Genomic DNA, 15,611 nt, shown 5'->3' with positions numbered 1-15,611 from the left:
ATTGAGATATATTTCTCTCATATGCAGTGTATTGAAAGTTTTTATAATGAAAGAATATTGAATTTTGTAAAAGTTCTTTTTATGCATCTATTGAAATGATAACATCATTTTTATCCTTCACTCAGTCAGTGGGCCATATCCTATTTACTGACTTGTGAATATTGAACTATAGTGGCAACCCAGGAGTGAATTCTGCTTGATCATGTGTATTATCCTTTTCATGTGTGATTGAGTTTGGCTTCTAGTATTTCAATCAGGATTGCTGCATCTAGTATTTGTTCATTAAGAATACTGGACTGTAATTTTCTTTTCTTATAGTATCCTTGGATGATATGGGGGTAGTGCTGGCCTCATACACTGAATGAGTTTGGGAGTGTTCCTTTAACTTCTAATTTCTCTGTTCCAAGGTTTTGGCATTAATCCTTTAAATGTTTTATAGAAAACAGCAATGAAGACTTCAAGTTCCAGGTTTTCCTTTGTTAGCAGCTTTTTGATTACTAATTCAATCTCGCTCATTATTGGTCTGCTCACTTTTTCTAATTTTCTGATTCAGTCTTGGTAGGCTGCATGTGTCTATAAATTTATTCATTTCCTCTAAATTATCCAATTTGTTGAGGTATAATTGTTCAAAACGTATCTTATGATCTTTTCTATCTCTGTGGTATCAGTTTGCAATGTCTCCTCTTTCTCTTATAACTTCATTGGAGTCTTCTCATTTTTCCACTGGACAGTCACTTGTGTCAGCAGGGCACAGCTTAGTGCTGCAATTTCTAAACTGCTGAGTGAAGTCAGTGTGAAATATGACCAAACTCCAAGTTTTAGCGTTGCTAAAAAAAATGAAAAGAGAAAAAGACAAGGGAAAAGGAGAAAAGATACACAGAGAAGAAAATCATAGAGTTGTGCCAAAATCACAATGACATACTGGCATCCGTTTAGCTAATGGCCAATAATTTGCAGGTGCACACGGACAGTTAACCTTTAAACACTGAAAGGCCCAAGAGAAATGTTCCTGACGTTACTTACGTACTCTGCTCACTAAATCGCTAGCCCAGCCAACCTCCTTTTGGCTCCCTCCGTTCCTTCCTCCTACTTCAGCCTCCATTCGCTTCTATACAGACCCCCATGCCAGCAATAGACACCTACGAACCATCTGCCAACGCTGCCTTCCCGCCTGCATTCATTTGGAAAATCAGCTTCAATCCCACCCCGTCAGGAAGCCTACTCCAGTTTGTGGGCAGGATCGTAAGAGTCAGTCTCAACATTTTAATGATGAGGATGTTTTATATGAAATGTTTTAACTTTTAACTCACACAATATAAGGTATTATTATTATGCCCATTTTAAAAAGGAAGAAATTAAAGCTTCAAACTGTTAAATGATTTGCCCATATTTCTTCAGATATAAAGGATAGCCTCAAACACAGGTCTTCTAATTGCTGTTGATATGAATTGTTATTTAAAACGCTAACATGTATTTTTAGTCTATTCTAATGAGTGTAAAAGACATTCAAATGATTATGCAAGTGCCCTATGAGCTCATAATAAATATTAAATCCATTCTTTTATAAAATGAATTTACTTCATACAATAGTAAACCAGGTGCAGGAAACTACCATGAGGACTGAATGGCATGGGGTCTAACTTTTTCTAAGCAACAGAGAGTACTATTTAGTGTTTCCATTTGCAAAGATGCAAGAAAAAATGCAGCTAAATCTCTGGGTGGGCCTCCTGGTAAATAACAACTATGTAAGATGCTCAAGATATCTTCATGGTGCCCTAAAGGTAAACATGACCGTAAGGGAAATTCAACAAAAAATGCCCCAAGAGAAAGCAGCAAATATTAAACAAATTACAGCAAAGTCATTTTCATTAAATTTTCATGCTTTTAACAGATATGATTGAGTCCCTTCAGCCAGTGGATGAAATTCAAGAGTGACCAGTGCAAAGAGGTCCAACCTCTGATCTCTAGGTTCCCATCTCTGCCCGTTTTCTCTAAACTTCCGGGCATCATGGACTTTTTGGTCTCCTGCTGCCTTGATTATCTTTCTGATGATGTCTCATTTCCTTTAGTTTGGGTGTCAGTGACTTCTGATTGCACCAATGAGCCGACTCTACAGTCTTTACAGGACAGGTATTAAAATTACTACATCAAAATTACTAGATAGTCATTAACACCATTTTGCAAATCCCTTTTGATGCTCAAATCCTCTTCTACTCTGTACTCAGTCTTAAGAGCAAGTTCTTCTTCAAACCTGTGACTGGGCTACGTTCTGGCTGCTCCACATCACAGCACACCACCTGAGCCAGGTGGATGGAAGGGTGTGTCGCTGTTCCAACAGTGAAGAGATTGTCAAAATCGCAACAACCACCCGGCTGGTGCCTTTAGGATTCAAGGATTTGGTCACATGACATAATGTAGCATCAAAGCCAAATGTACATTGGATCGACTCTTATTAATCTTCTGCAGGTTATAAAAATCATAGACACACATGGAGGACCTAACAGAGGAAGAGAAATGTGAGTTTAAAAGGAACAAAATACGGTAAAGATAAGAATAGGCAGAACAGGACTTCTGAAAGAGGAGACCGAGGCCACCATAAATCCACTTCCTCAAAAAGCAATGATATATACTACTGAAATAAAATTTCCTAGAGCTCTGGAAACTAACAAAAGTTTTGCAACAATCTGAGAAGCATTTATTCAGTGAAACTACACGCTATGGTGAGAACAGCAGTTCCTGCACTGCAGTTTGATCTACACTCCAACCCTTTCCACAGATCCACAACATGCTCGAACACCAGCAATCCCACAACCGAAGTAGCTGTGAAAACCAGCAGCAACGTGATCCATACCTGGACATCACAACATAACACAGGCAAGCTGCTGAAAGCCAAAAACAAAGAGAACACCCTGTAAGCATCAAAAGATAAACAAACAAGGAATCCTCAGTAGGTGACATTTCATCAGAAAACAAGAAGTCCAAACAGCAGTAACATGACATCTTTAAAGTGCTCAAAGAAAAAACTGCCAACCAAGAACTCTATATGCAAATTAAGACATTCTCAGAGAAAAACATAATTCATTACTAGCAGATCAGCCCTCTAAGAAATACTAAAGGAAATCCTTCAGATTGATATGAAAGGACATTAGAAGTAATTCAAATCCATACCATCAAGAAAGCCCACAAAATGAGAAAGGAAATTTGTAATTCTTATATAACACCTCCATATCTTATATATGTATATATAATATATAGAATGCTTACAGTCATTAATACAAAGATAAATAATGCAATTAAATGAGCAAAGGATGTGAATGGATATTTCTCCAACACACATATGCAAATGCCCAATACATACATGACAAGATGCTCAGAATAATTATTCATTAGGAAAATGTACATCAGAACTACAGTTAGCCAGTACACTGCTGCACATCTGTAACCCTAGCTGCACATCTGTAGCCCTAGCACTCTGGGAGGCTGAGACAAGAGGATCTCAAGTTCAAGCCCAGCTTGGGTACACAGACAGACTGTCTCAAAATAAAAATTTTAAAATTGGGCTGGAGATGTAGCTCAGAATTCTCTGTGGTCAATCCTCAGGACTGCAAAATAAAACAAACAACAAAACGAAAACAATATCAACAACAACAAAACACAGAGACACGTCAAACAAAAGCACAATTAAGTACTTCCTACCCCCTAGGGTGGCTTTATTAACAAAAGACAGGTGATAAATAATGGTGAAGATGTGGAAAAAGACCTACCTCGCACAGTACTGATTGATAGAAAATATCAAACTAAGACAACCACTCTGGAAAACAGCTTGGTTTCCCAGTGTAAACACGCAGTCCCAATACGACCTAACAATTCTAATCCTAGCTATATAATCAAATGAAGTGATAACTGTCTTAGTTACTTTCCTCATCACCGGGACAAAATCCCCAACATACACAACGGAGGGGAGAGGTTTACTGTGGCTCACAGTTTGCAGAGACTTCAGTTCACAGCCTGGTGGATCAAGGACAGGGCAGCAGGGCAAGGGGGACCCAGAGGGATAGCTGCTGGCCTCACGGTGTCCGGGAAGCAGAGACTAAAGGAGGACCCGGGAGGGAGGTAAACCCCAGGGAGCCACCTCCTCCAAGCAGGCTTTCCTCCCAACAGCAGGCCTGCCGCAAACCCACGTTATCCAGTCACCTTCCAAAAGCCGCACCAAAGCGTGCGTGAGAATCCTGGAAGACGTTAGAGATAAGCTACAACACCATGTCCACATAAAACCCTGTGCAGAGATATTCATAGCCGCATTATTCAGGATAGCTGGAAAGTGAAAACGACCCAAATGTCTATCCACTTGTCAATGGATAAACTGTGGTGTATCCACATAGTGGAATATTATTTAGCAATAAAAACTAATAAAGCTCTATTACATGTTATAAAGGAATTAACCTTAAAAACATTATAATAAGAGGGGCTGGGGATTTAGCTCAGTGGCAAAAGCGCCTGCCTGGCAAGCGCAAGGTCATGAGTTTGGTTCCTGGTACCGGAGAAAAACCAAAACCAAAAAAAAAAAAAACATTATAATAAGTAAATGTTAAACACAAAAGACCCTCTGCTGCATAAACTACTTATACAAAATGTCCAGAACAGACACATTTATAAAGATGGAAAATAGATTGTTAGTTTCCTAAAATTGGGGAATGGTAGTTAGAAAATTACTGCTAATGGGTATGAGCTTTTTTGGGGGTAAAAATGTTCTAAAATTAGAAGGCATGATTGTTGTACAAAATTGTGAGTATACTAAACATCATGAACTGTACCCTTTAAATGTATGAATATTACGGTATATGAACTGTAGCTCAATAAAACTCTTAAAAAAAAGAGTAAGGGCTAAAGTAGCTTTCATAGAATCACAGTCACATACTATAACTTGCAGGAGATTTGAAAAATTTTAACTAAAAATAATTAGCTATTATGCGTGGCAGAAATAGATCGTGATTTGCTGTGTAGACTGACAACTGCTGACCTTCCCCAATTTCTTACTAAGGCATCCACAGCAGGGACAGGCACTGTGCTGTATGAAGCAGACACTTTAAAACATTCTCGAAATGGACCAAAAGTAATCTTATTTCTTGGAACCATGAAAGTAAAAACAAGATAGCTTCAGCTTAAAAAGATTAAAGTTAGGGGCCGGGGAGCTCAGTGGCACAGTGCCTGCCTGGCAAGCACAAGGTCCTGAGTCCAACTGCTGGTACCAAAGGAAAAAAAAAAAAGACTAAAATTAGCCGGGTGTGGTGGCACACGCCTGTAATCCCAACACTCAGGAGGCTGAGGCAGGAGGATTGTTGAGAGTTCAAGACCAGCCTGGGCTACAAAGTGAGCTCAAGGCCAGCCTGAACTGCATAGGGAGACCCTGTCTCAAAAAGACAGAAAAAAAAAAGTACTGATTTGGCGAGGTGTGGTGGCACATGCCTGTAATCCCAGCACTCAGAGACTGAGGCAGGAGGATTGCTGCAAGTTTGAGGCCAGCCTGGGCTACAATGAGAGTTCAAGACCCGTCTGAACTGCATAGGGAGACCCTGTCTCAAAAAAACAAAAATAATTAATTAATTGATTAATTTAAAATTTTTTAAAATAAAAAGAATAAAACTTAAAGTATAACCATTGCAGCATCGTTTAGAACTGTAAAAACCTACATGACATTTAATATTCAATAACGCCCAAGTATCCCATTTATCTATGGCAGATTACTCAGCATTTATTCAGTGAAAGTTATAATTAAGAAGTCTACAGAGCTTCTTGCATAAGTAGTAATATATGTAGAAGGGGATGCCACAAATTGCATATGTATTATGATATTAGTAGCAACTATTTAGCATTTCAGACACTGCAATAAAAGTTAACTCATTGAATCCTCACCGTAACCCTTGGAAAGAAAGGTTATTGAGGAAACTGAGGCACAGACAGGTTAAGTAACACGTCTAGATCACCAAGCTTGCAAATTCAGCATTTAAATATGGGTCATTTGATTGGTTAGGTTACAGCTTTACCATGGAGTGCACTCCTTAGCTTCACATTCATCATTTACATGGTAAATCAAAATGTATGGTGAATATTTAAGTTAAAAGGTATTTACTACAACAAAAGACACACTGCCATTAATCCCTCCCACATTACTCTCCCTCATTTCCAACAAAGTTACCCATTGGTGAAGCACTTCGAGAAGTCTTCTTTCATGAATGTGCTTCCTTGTTCAGTCACAGCTGCTTCAATATCCTAAATCATTCACAATATTTACAACAATTCACATCAAATAAAAGCACTGCAGTGCTGACACCCACCTTATTCACTGAATTTGGGGCCTGTGCGACTTCTTGCTCTTCCCTAAAGCCAAAATGACCATGAAAGGTAAATCTTTTAAAAGGATTCAGGATATTGTAGCAGCTATGACAGTGCAATTAAGTTACAAAAGATGACTTCCACAACTGCTTCAGAAAGTGGCAAGAATGATGGGATAAATGTATTCAAAATAAGGAGGAGAATTCTATGCAGGATTAATGGTAATGTGTCTTTTACCATAGTGCATTTTTTAAAAAAAATTTTAATACTCATGTACACCTGGTGCTCGAATAAAACATGTTTATGGGTTAAGCTTGGGAGTAGGAGAGAGATTTAAATACAAAAATACTCAAGATTTGCTTGTAAGATTAGTAGTAAATTTTTGTGCTGTAATTTTTAATTTTTCTAAAATCCATATGCATTTTTATCTTTATACAAACGAGGGAGCAACCACAGTCTTATATTTCTACGATTACCATCCTTTCCTAGCTCCTTCAGGACAACATATTTCATGTATATCAGGAAAGCTTAATGCAAATGCAACACCAAGGAAAAAAAAGTCACCTTGAATCTATCTTAGGGAATGCGTAGTGTGATGTATCACAGCAAGCAATTTTACCTTGAATATATCTGCAGTGTTGGGTTTAAACAGCTGGTGTTTCCCAGACCCCAAAATAATAGGACCTGAAGATCGCGCTTCTCCATAGACACAGAGGAATACTACTGCTGTGGTCCCGGCATTCACAAGATCCCCGGTGGCAACTGTCACCTTCCAGTCTCCATCTGCAAAGGAAAAAACAAGCGAATACGAAGCAATGGAAGAAAACCTGAGTCATATTACGAAAACACAGCATTGTACTTAGTCTACTTAGTTACAAATTGAAGTTGGTACAATCAAGAGATACTGAAATAATTGCTTATTATGGACCTCCTTTTTGGTAGTAACCATATGAAAAAGTTTTGGAACGACTATAGGATTTTAATTATAGAAAATAGCAATAGGCGCTTCAGAAGAAGAGGTATAACGGGCAAAACAGCTGAGTTGAAGGCATTTAATGCTATGCATTTGGCTGAAAGATTTAGGAGTTTGCTTAATGTATCTCTTTCCAGCCTTTGGTTGGGATAAACAACAAACCTGGACTAGCAGCCATCATGAGGTGAGGGCATCCCTGTATCTGCATACAAGAATAACCCTGCCAAGCTAGGGCTAGCGCTCCTAACCACATAGTGATAAGGATGCACAGGGCCTAAAAACAAACAAAAAAGCCATTATCTTTTTTCATGAAAAATTGCTAAGTCCCCTTAGAGTTGGAATAAACCAACAGCAAGGGGGGAAACGCTGTACCTGAGGAGTAGGACTGAGTGAAGGAACTTGGGGGAGGGCAGATGGAAAGCTGGATTGGAAACAGGGAAAGACAATGCATCACGTGAGCAGAATAGCTCACTGAACTTCCTGCCAGGGAGCCTGGAAGCACAGAAAGGTCGAGACAAGCAAAGCACGACAGAAAACATCTTCCTAAAAGATCTATGCATTGCTCTGTGATTGGTCTAGGTAGAAAGACAAACTGAAATAGTATTCACTGAAGTATTTCATGCACTGTGGGAAACTGCACCGTGAACCCCTCAGCGGGCGACACCTCTGGCCCTGGCTCCTCACCACGTGGTCGAGCGTAAAAGGGCCCGGCACTGCCTGCCACAGTGCAGAACAGGGCACGCATCACTGCTCACCCTGCGCTACCCTTGGGGTGGGGAGCAATTTGAAGACGTCTTCTTTACTTCCAAAGGCCCATAAGCATGTCCTGCCTTGTGGTTAAAATTTACATTCCCAAACGGTGACTAAAATACATCACCATTCCAGACACGTGAGCTTTCAGTGACTCTTCCAGGAAGATGTTATCTTTCATTTCAGTCCATAATTCTACCCCGCTCCAGCCCACGCACCCACAAACATCACCGAAGGTCTCTAGCCAGTGCAAAACCACACAAGTAAATTGTGAGCAATGTTACGTGTGATAACAAGGACAGAAATGAAGTCTCAGCTCCGGAACACCAGAACAGAAATGGATTCCAAAGGGCTGAGCTTTACTGCTTCCACCCCATAGCCAGCTTGCGCTGAGAACCACACGCTCCTTGTGGGAAAGCAGGAGTCATGCAAGTTTCGAACTACCCCACTGAGGATTCCATGATGATACCAAATCTTACAGCAGCAAACCTCACACTTGCTCTTTGAAAGCATTTCTTTCCCTTTTTTAGGTCTTCTTTCCCAATTTCTCCTTAGCCTCTTCTCTTCCACACCCAGCCTTGCTGGGGAATTTTCATCCCATGCCATGGGGGGAGAGGGACGGGCATGAATGTACAGATAGGCTTGGATATCTTGTTCACTAAAACAGAGACACATGGGAAGGACCCCTGATTCACACAGTATTTCTGCACCCCTCCCTTTTGGAATTAGCATCTCACCAGGACACAAGCCTCAATGGCAGAATAAGTAACGAAGCATGTCTACAGTTATTTCTGTTGGTTTTCACGTGTTCTTGTCTGATACTAGAAAAAAATCTTTTTCATAATTTCTAAAATAGGCTTTAAAAATCTGATCACTTAACCTCTCTAAGAATGTTCTACTATCTAAAATACAAAATAATTAAGAACACTTGTACAAAATAACACAAACATTCTGAGTCATTATTTAAATTAAAAGTTCCACTATCCTGTGAAACAGTTATTTTTAACAGGGCTAAAAATAAGTTTATAGTTTTCTATTGCTTATGTGTCAAAATTACAAGCTTTTTTGTAATTTTCTAATGTAAAACTTCTTCACCAAAAAAGAATACAAATTCAGATATTTTGTCCATACAAGCTTTTTTTTCTTTTTTTACACTATCTGTTTAACTCCAAGGACTTATATAAAAAACACTGTCATCTGTTAATCTCTTTAGAAAGTTACTTCTAATGCTCCCAAAGGAAGAAAGCAGATTCAATGTACATGAAATTTAAATGTTTATCTTACATTTATGAGTGTTCTGGCAGGTTTTCGGAAAGTTGGCTGGTTATGCAATGAACAACTGCTGACAACCTAACTTACACACTGCCCCATCTCACACTTTGTTCACTGTCTCTCAGGCTTAACATTAACAGCGATTCCATCTGAAGAAATCCTGCCGTAGAAAAAAGGAAATCTTTTGGACATTACATCCCAAAAGGCTTATTTTTCTTTTGTGTTAACAATATTATGAAGGTAGTTTAGATGCACACTACGATCTCCCAATATTCCATCATACATTGGAATTTCTCCTCAATAGCGAAGTTTAACACTTCCACTGTTACAATAACGTGTGTGCTCTGCCATCTCCATGGTCATGGAGCTAAGAATAATCAATGCAGGTAGCACTGAACTAGCAAGTCCAAAGATTCATACACTGCTATGTCAACAACTGGAATCCCATTCATAACTGTGAGCCCACTGACCTGCAGATCTCAAGCTCCCAGATTACACACAAATGTTATGTTGTACATTCAGGTGCTATTCTAAGGCATCATGTGACTCCCATGGTGAAGTAAGACTTCATGTACTCTCTAGATCTTCTCTAATGTCAAGCTTGCTATTGATTCAATAACAAGGCACAGGAAAAAGTTCTTCCTTTGAAGAGATCAAGCAAAATATGGCCTCTGGGTCAAATCTGTCATCTGTTTGGGTAAAGTTTCAATGAAACAAAGCTCTGCTCACCTGTTTATACGGTGTCCCGTGACCTTTCACACTACAGCAGCAAAGCTGAGAAGGTGCAGCAAAGACCACGGGACTCACAAAGCCTAAAATGCACATTATCTGGTCCTTTACCATCCAAGCTGACTGACTCCTCCCTGGGCCATGAACATATTCAAAAATGTCTTCTCTAGCCTGCATTAGGACATGTGCTGATTCATATTTGATATGCAAGATTTAATGGATGGATGTGGAGGTACTAAATCCCCTTGACTTTCCAGCTCATGTCACAGTCTCCAGGCATGCCCACCAATCTATACATATGGGGGCTACTTTTCAAGACACGATCCAGACAGACCAAGCACATCCTGAAGTGACACATTACCCTGTTCAAGTAAGTGCTCGCTGACATCCAACCCACTCCCTCTCTTGCGAGGTGGTCGTTTTCTTGTCTAGCAAGAGGTGCAGTCTGTTTTTCTTGTTTTGAGCCCAGTCTGCTTTGGGCCAATACAATGCAGTAAAAGTGATATTCTTCACAGTTAAGTTGACCTGGGTCTGTCAGAATACTTTCCCTTGAGCCACTACCACTTGGACCCTGGGGCCAAGCTGTGGAAACTCAAGGTATATGGAAAGGTCTCACGTAAGTCAGCAACTGCGGCAGAGCTCTGAGACTTAGGCCTGTCCAGACAGCACAGGCGAGCCATCTCTAAGCACAGTTATATCTTTCAAGGTTTGCAGCCATGGCACTATCCAGCCGAAATCACATGAGAGGCTCCGAGCAAAAAATCAGCTCGATGAGTCATGTCAGCCCATGGAAAGGTGAACAGTAATAGAAAATATTGTTTTAAGTTGCTCAATTGTGGGGTGATTTCTTACACAGCAATAGGCAACTGGAAATGCTGCGGAAAGCAGTTCACAGATTAAGGCTCCCCATTCTCTTCTTAATAAAAGCTTTCTGTCGGGAGCTTGGTTATTAGCATGTACGCAAGGGGATGTGAATGAGGCACCCCTTCCATGTAGCCCAAGAAAAGGAAAAAAGAATAGATGAAAGGGCTGCCGTGAACGGTTTCCTCTGCAGTGTTATCAGCTGGAGGTTGATTCCAGCATGGCACTAGGGAGTGACTGCACTCTGGTGAGCAAGTCTCTATGCCTAGTGAGGTGTGTAGCCCTCTCTTAGATTTAACACCTCATCTTTGCCTTATTTTGTGCATTCTGTACCGGCGCACGTGCATTTCACTTTGCGGCTCCGAAAATTAACCCTGTTGTTGGATATAGAAACATCTGCACCTAGACACATTTTCAGTTACTTGGCAACTACCCACTGAGTGCTCAGAGAAGTGAGAGAGGATGCGTGTAAATTAAGTTCTTACCATGTGACTGTTAGTGTGGCATGGGGGGGGGGGGGGGGACTGACAACAGCTGTGTTAGATCACTGCCACGCTGAGAACAAACTACCGTACAGCCATGCTTGGCCTGACAGCGAGTCAGACAGCGAACACGGTTCGGTGGTGCTTAACAGAGCAGGACCCAGGAAGATGTCGTGAAAGTGAGAAAACCCCACAGGCCTCTGAGAGCGCAACCTTCTACTCCCTGATTACAATTAAGAGTGGATTGAGACAGCCTAACAGGGCCACTACCCCTCTGTGTGAAATATTTGTACCAGGGGGAGACGCTCAGTGTTGTGGGAGAGAAAGACGGAAAACTTCAGGAAATTTGGGGGTCAAAACCCTTTACTTAACCAACTCCACGTCCACGAAAGCCCCAGGAGGGCCCCGCAGATGTGAGCTGATGAGCTTGCCATGCCCTCTGTGCTCTGTAAATAGGGGTCAGGATAAATAAAACTTGCTCTGTCATCATGTCCAGAGCAGTGTTTTAGTATTACTTACTGACCAGCATGACTGTGAAATGTTTACTGAGCTTTTCAAAAATCGTGCCAATGCCCACTCTCAAATATGTACAGCCTCTCGGCCCTCCGCTGCACGCTTCTCATACTGTGACCTCTTTGTGCCAGGATTCAGCCTCTGAAAAGCTCCTTTCCATCCAGGACTTTGCCAAAATCCTTTCGCCAAGATGCCCGCCCTCTCCCACCGTGCTTCCTCCTCTCCTCTGACGAGTGCCTCATACACGCGGCCTCAGCGCGGAGGGCACACACTCTAGCAAGCACGGTCTCACACTCCTCCCTGTAAGGGAAAGAACACTGTCCTCCCTTTCACGCCCGACGGGACCCTGCCTCCTTTCCCTCCACCATCTGACACGTGCCTCTACAGACCAAGATCCTCTCACCTCCTGCCCCTGCCCACCCAGCCTGCAAGCCCCGCAGCTGAGGGCAACTTCCAGACGAAAGTGTCCCTGCATCTCCAGTGCCTAGTACAGCAGGCGCAGAGCAGCCGTGCAAAAAACGAACTTCTACAATGCTATGGGACCTGCTAAATATTGTTCAAAAGTGAAGTCTGCATGTGTGAGAAAGGATATTCAAGGTATTATGAAGGCTACTTCAGTGCAGTATATACCTTTCCCAAGAAATAACACGTCCTTCAGGTGATATGTCATCAGTGCCTTTTTTATATACAAAGGACTAGGATGTCGTTATTTGCCCGATAATTGTTCTTACTACTAGCACAAGATAATAGAAACAATTTTGGTCTCGTATCACTCACACTTTGAAGGGCATGTAAGTATATTTCAATGAGATTTAGCAAAGATATTGTGAACAAGACAGATTATTACTTTATTCTAATTTTCATTACTTTATCTCTAAATAATTCTATGTATCTAAACTGTAAGTCCTTCAAAACACAACCTTGTAAGAGGATCATGCAATTTATTTTACTTTTTAAGAGCATTATAAATATTTTTATTCTTTCAAAAACCAAACATCATTAATCCTATTACACATGTAAAGCAACAGTGAACTCGTGTGCTGACTACCATAGGAGCTGGAGGTGAATTTGACATAGAAGTAGATACAGTTATGATCCCTAGAATAACATGGTTTCATACAATGCTCAATTTTCTCCACTTTGAATACAGATAAAATTATCAGAAAACAATCTACTATGTATTTTATTTTGACCTTGCTTTACTGTTGGCATTGCCGGGAGTAGGTTTATCATTCACAGTTGTGTGACGGCATAAAGGCCTCTTGGAGGAAGACCGAGAAGATGCGAAGACCAGCCAACAGGTGAGGCATGGGCCTGCCCCAGCACACATGCACGCACTGTGGGACGGCAGCCCCCCTACGACGGGGGTACATCTGTCACAGTGAAAAATAAAGGTTCACAGGAAAAACTGAGGCACAGGGCTATACAATGATCTCCCCAAATGATGTAGCAACTAAGTGGTGTGGTCAGGATTCAGGGTCTGCACTGGAAACCAGGACATTCAGGGGCCTCCCCTCGTGTGAGCGTCTGCTACACACTGCTGCTGAGGTAGGACTACTACCTCATTTCACCTGCCTCGCTGTCTAGCACATTCAACTCTTCTTCAAATCTTACCCCTGTTGGAAAAGAGAATATGACAGTTAAATGCCAAATTCTTGCCCAGTGAGCTACACTCCCACTGACTGTCCTCCATCTGGACTGTAGTTGCTCAGTAGTAACATTTCTACCTTGCCTCTATCCCAAGCTGGTCCCTGATGCTTGCCGCCAAACCTCGCCCATGTCTCTGCCTCTTTTACCAGCCAGCTTTCCGTGGCTTTCATGGAACACTTGAATTGCCTTTCTTTGCATATTTACTAACAACTTCCAAGTGTTTTGTACCTTAACCTCCTAAACAAGTTTCATTGGGAACTACATTACAATGGGCTGGTCATTAGGATAACAACTCATGATCCTCAATGTATTTAGGATCCAAATCTTGACCTATGTATTCACACCTACATGAACTACCCAATTCTGCTAGGATTATCTATTGCTACATGACAAAACATCCTAAACCTAAACCAACAGTTTTTCTGCCAGTGAATCGACAGTCTGGGTCAGGCTTAGTAAAGAAGGATCACCTGCTTCAGTGTCTTCTGGGGCACCTCAGCTGAAGGCAGGAACACCTGGTTCCAATATGGCTCTCTCATGTAACCAGGAAGTTAGAGTTGGCTTCTAGCTGGTTTCAGTCAGGGCACAGGGCATGGCCTTTGTGTGTCTCCACAAAAACCTCTTCATGCAGTACACTAGCAGCCAAGATAAGCTCAAAAGTCTGCCACGGATGACAGATTCTTTGATAGGGGATTAGCAAGATTTTGGAAAAGCACATGGAACAGAAAATGTAGTTGTAGTTACGGACATTTTTAGCCTACACAATCTCCCTATCTACCTTCTCAGACTTGCCCATGTCAACATTTCTTAGCACCACTTGCCAACAAAGCTCTCTACACTAGTAGTTATCAGCTGAGGGTAAGTTTGCCCCTTGGGGACATCTGATGATGTCTGCAGACATTACTTTGAGGTCACAACTGAGCACATGTAATTGACAGTGGGCAGAAGTCGGGTACATCCTGTGATGTTTATAACAGTTCCCCACGACACAGAATTATCCAGACAAAATGTCAGTAATCCCAAGGCTGAGATGCCTCTGAGCCAGCCTGACTTAAGTGACTCTGCTTCACCTGGACCACACAGTACCGTCTGTGAGTTATCTGGCTGAGGAGTGTGCCCTCTGTGGCAATGTCTGGCTATCCCAAGGATGCTGAAGGTCTGTGTTACTGTTTCCAGGTCAAATCCCTCCCTTCCCCTGCTGTGTTGAACTAGGTGTATTCAGTGTGAGACAACGAAAGCTATGAACTAACATTCTAGAGTCAGTGTGGCCGAATCAGTACTCAAATACCAACCATTTAACATCCAGCGAAAGTGAAGCAAAAGCCAACAGAGCATCGCGTCATCCTCTTGGGTGCTCACCTGACTCTCCCTGGCATACCCATTCCAAAGGGCCTGGGCACCAAAGACGAAGGCACAACAAACATCAGGCCTCTGTCACGGAGAATCCCCCTTAACTAAAACAAGTTCACACACTGACGTCTCTTTCCCACCCTGCCCCGCTGGAATTTGGTTCAGGCTCCGCGTGTTGGGACTGATCCTGAAGATGGTTCCTTGGGCCTCTGAGCTTCACACACTACGCACACTTTTGTGAGATGCAGACTCTGAAGGCCCTCGGAAGCACCCACAGGGTTTCTTCATTTGCAGGAAACAAGACTGAGTCCAGAGGAAGAAGGTTCCAGCACAGGAGGCTGGGCAGTCACCTCAGCACCATCCACAGCATGATTGTGTTCTACATGATCCAGAGCACCGGGCAGGGCCAGCCGTCCCCATTTGACCGGGAAGGCACGATGGTGGTTCAGGGAGCTGTAGGTTCTTAATCATGCTTGGCTGAAGCTCATCATTAAATTTAATCTCCTGTCTTTGGGCAGACACTGTCTGGTTAGTGAAGCCACGTAAGTACAGATGGACAAGGAGAATCAACACGATCCTTTCACTTCTGGCCACAGTTTCCCGGATGGTATCTCTCACTACAAGCAACTAGTCTGGGCAAATTACATAAAAAAGCTCAAGTTTCCATTCCCAAGAATGAAAAACCCTCCACTGTCTAA

General features: G+C 41.9%; 1 protein-coding gene across 1 annotated transcript in view; it reads right to left on the bottom strand.

Moving 5' to 3' along the window:
• Rp1 (retinitis pigmentosa 1 (autosomal dominant)) overlaps positions 1–15,611 on the bottom strand; it is a gene marked incomplete in the record, with an annotated part of 300,755 nt that overhangs the window by 67,708 nt on the left and 217,436 nt on the right. The window contains 1 exon segment of the mRNA XM_013520200.1: positions 6,953–7,116. Coding sequence (XP_013375654.1) covers positions 6,953–7,116 — 164 coding nt within the window.

Source organism: Chinchilla lanigera, unplaced genomic scaffold, assembly GCF_000276665.1.
Source record: "Chinchilla lanigera isolate Chin_1 unplaced genomic scaffold, ChiLan1.0 scaffold00053, whole genome shotgun sequence".
In the NCBI taxonomy this organism is placed as follows: domain Eukaryota; kingdom Metazoa; phylum Chordata; class Mammalia; order Rodentia; family Chinchillidae; genus Chinchilla; species Chinchilla lanigera.
The sequence above is the reverse complement of the archived record's forward strand: the minus strand, read 5'-3'. Positions and strand labels throughout refer to the sequence as shown.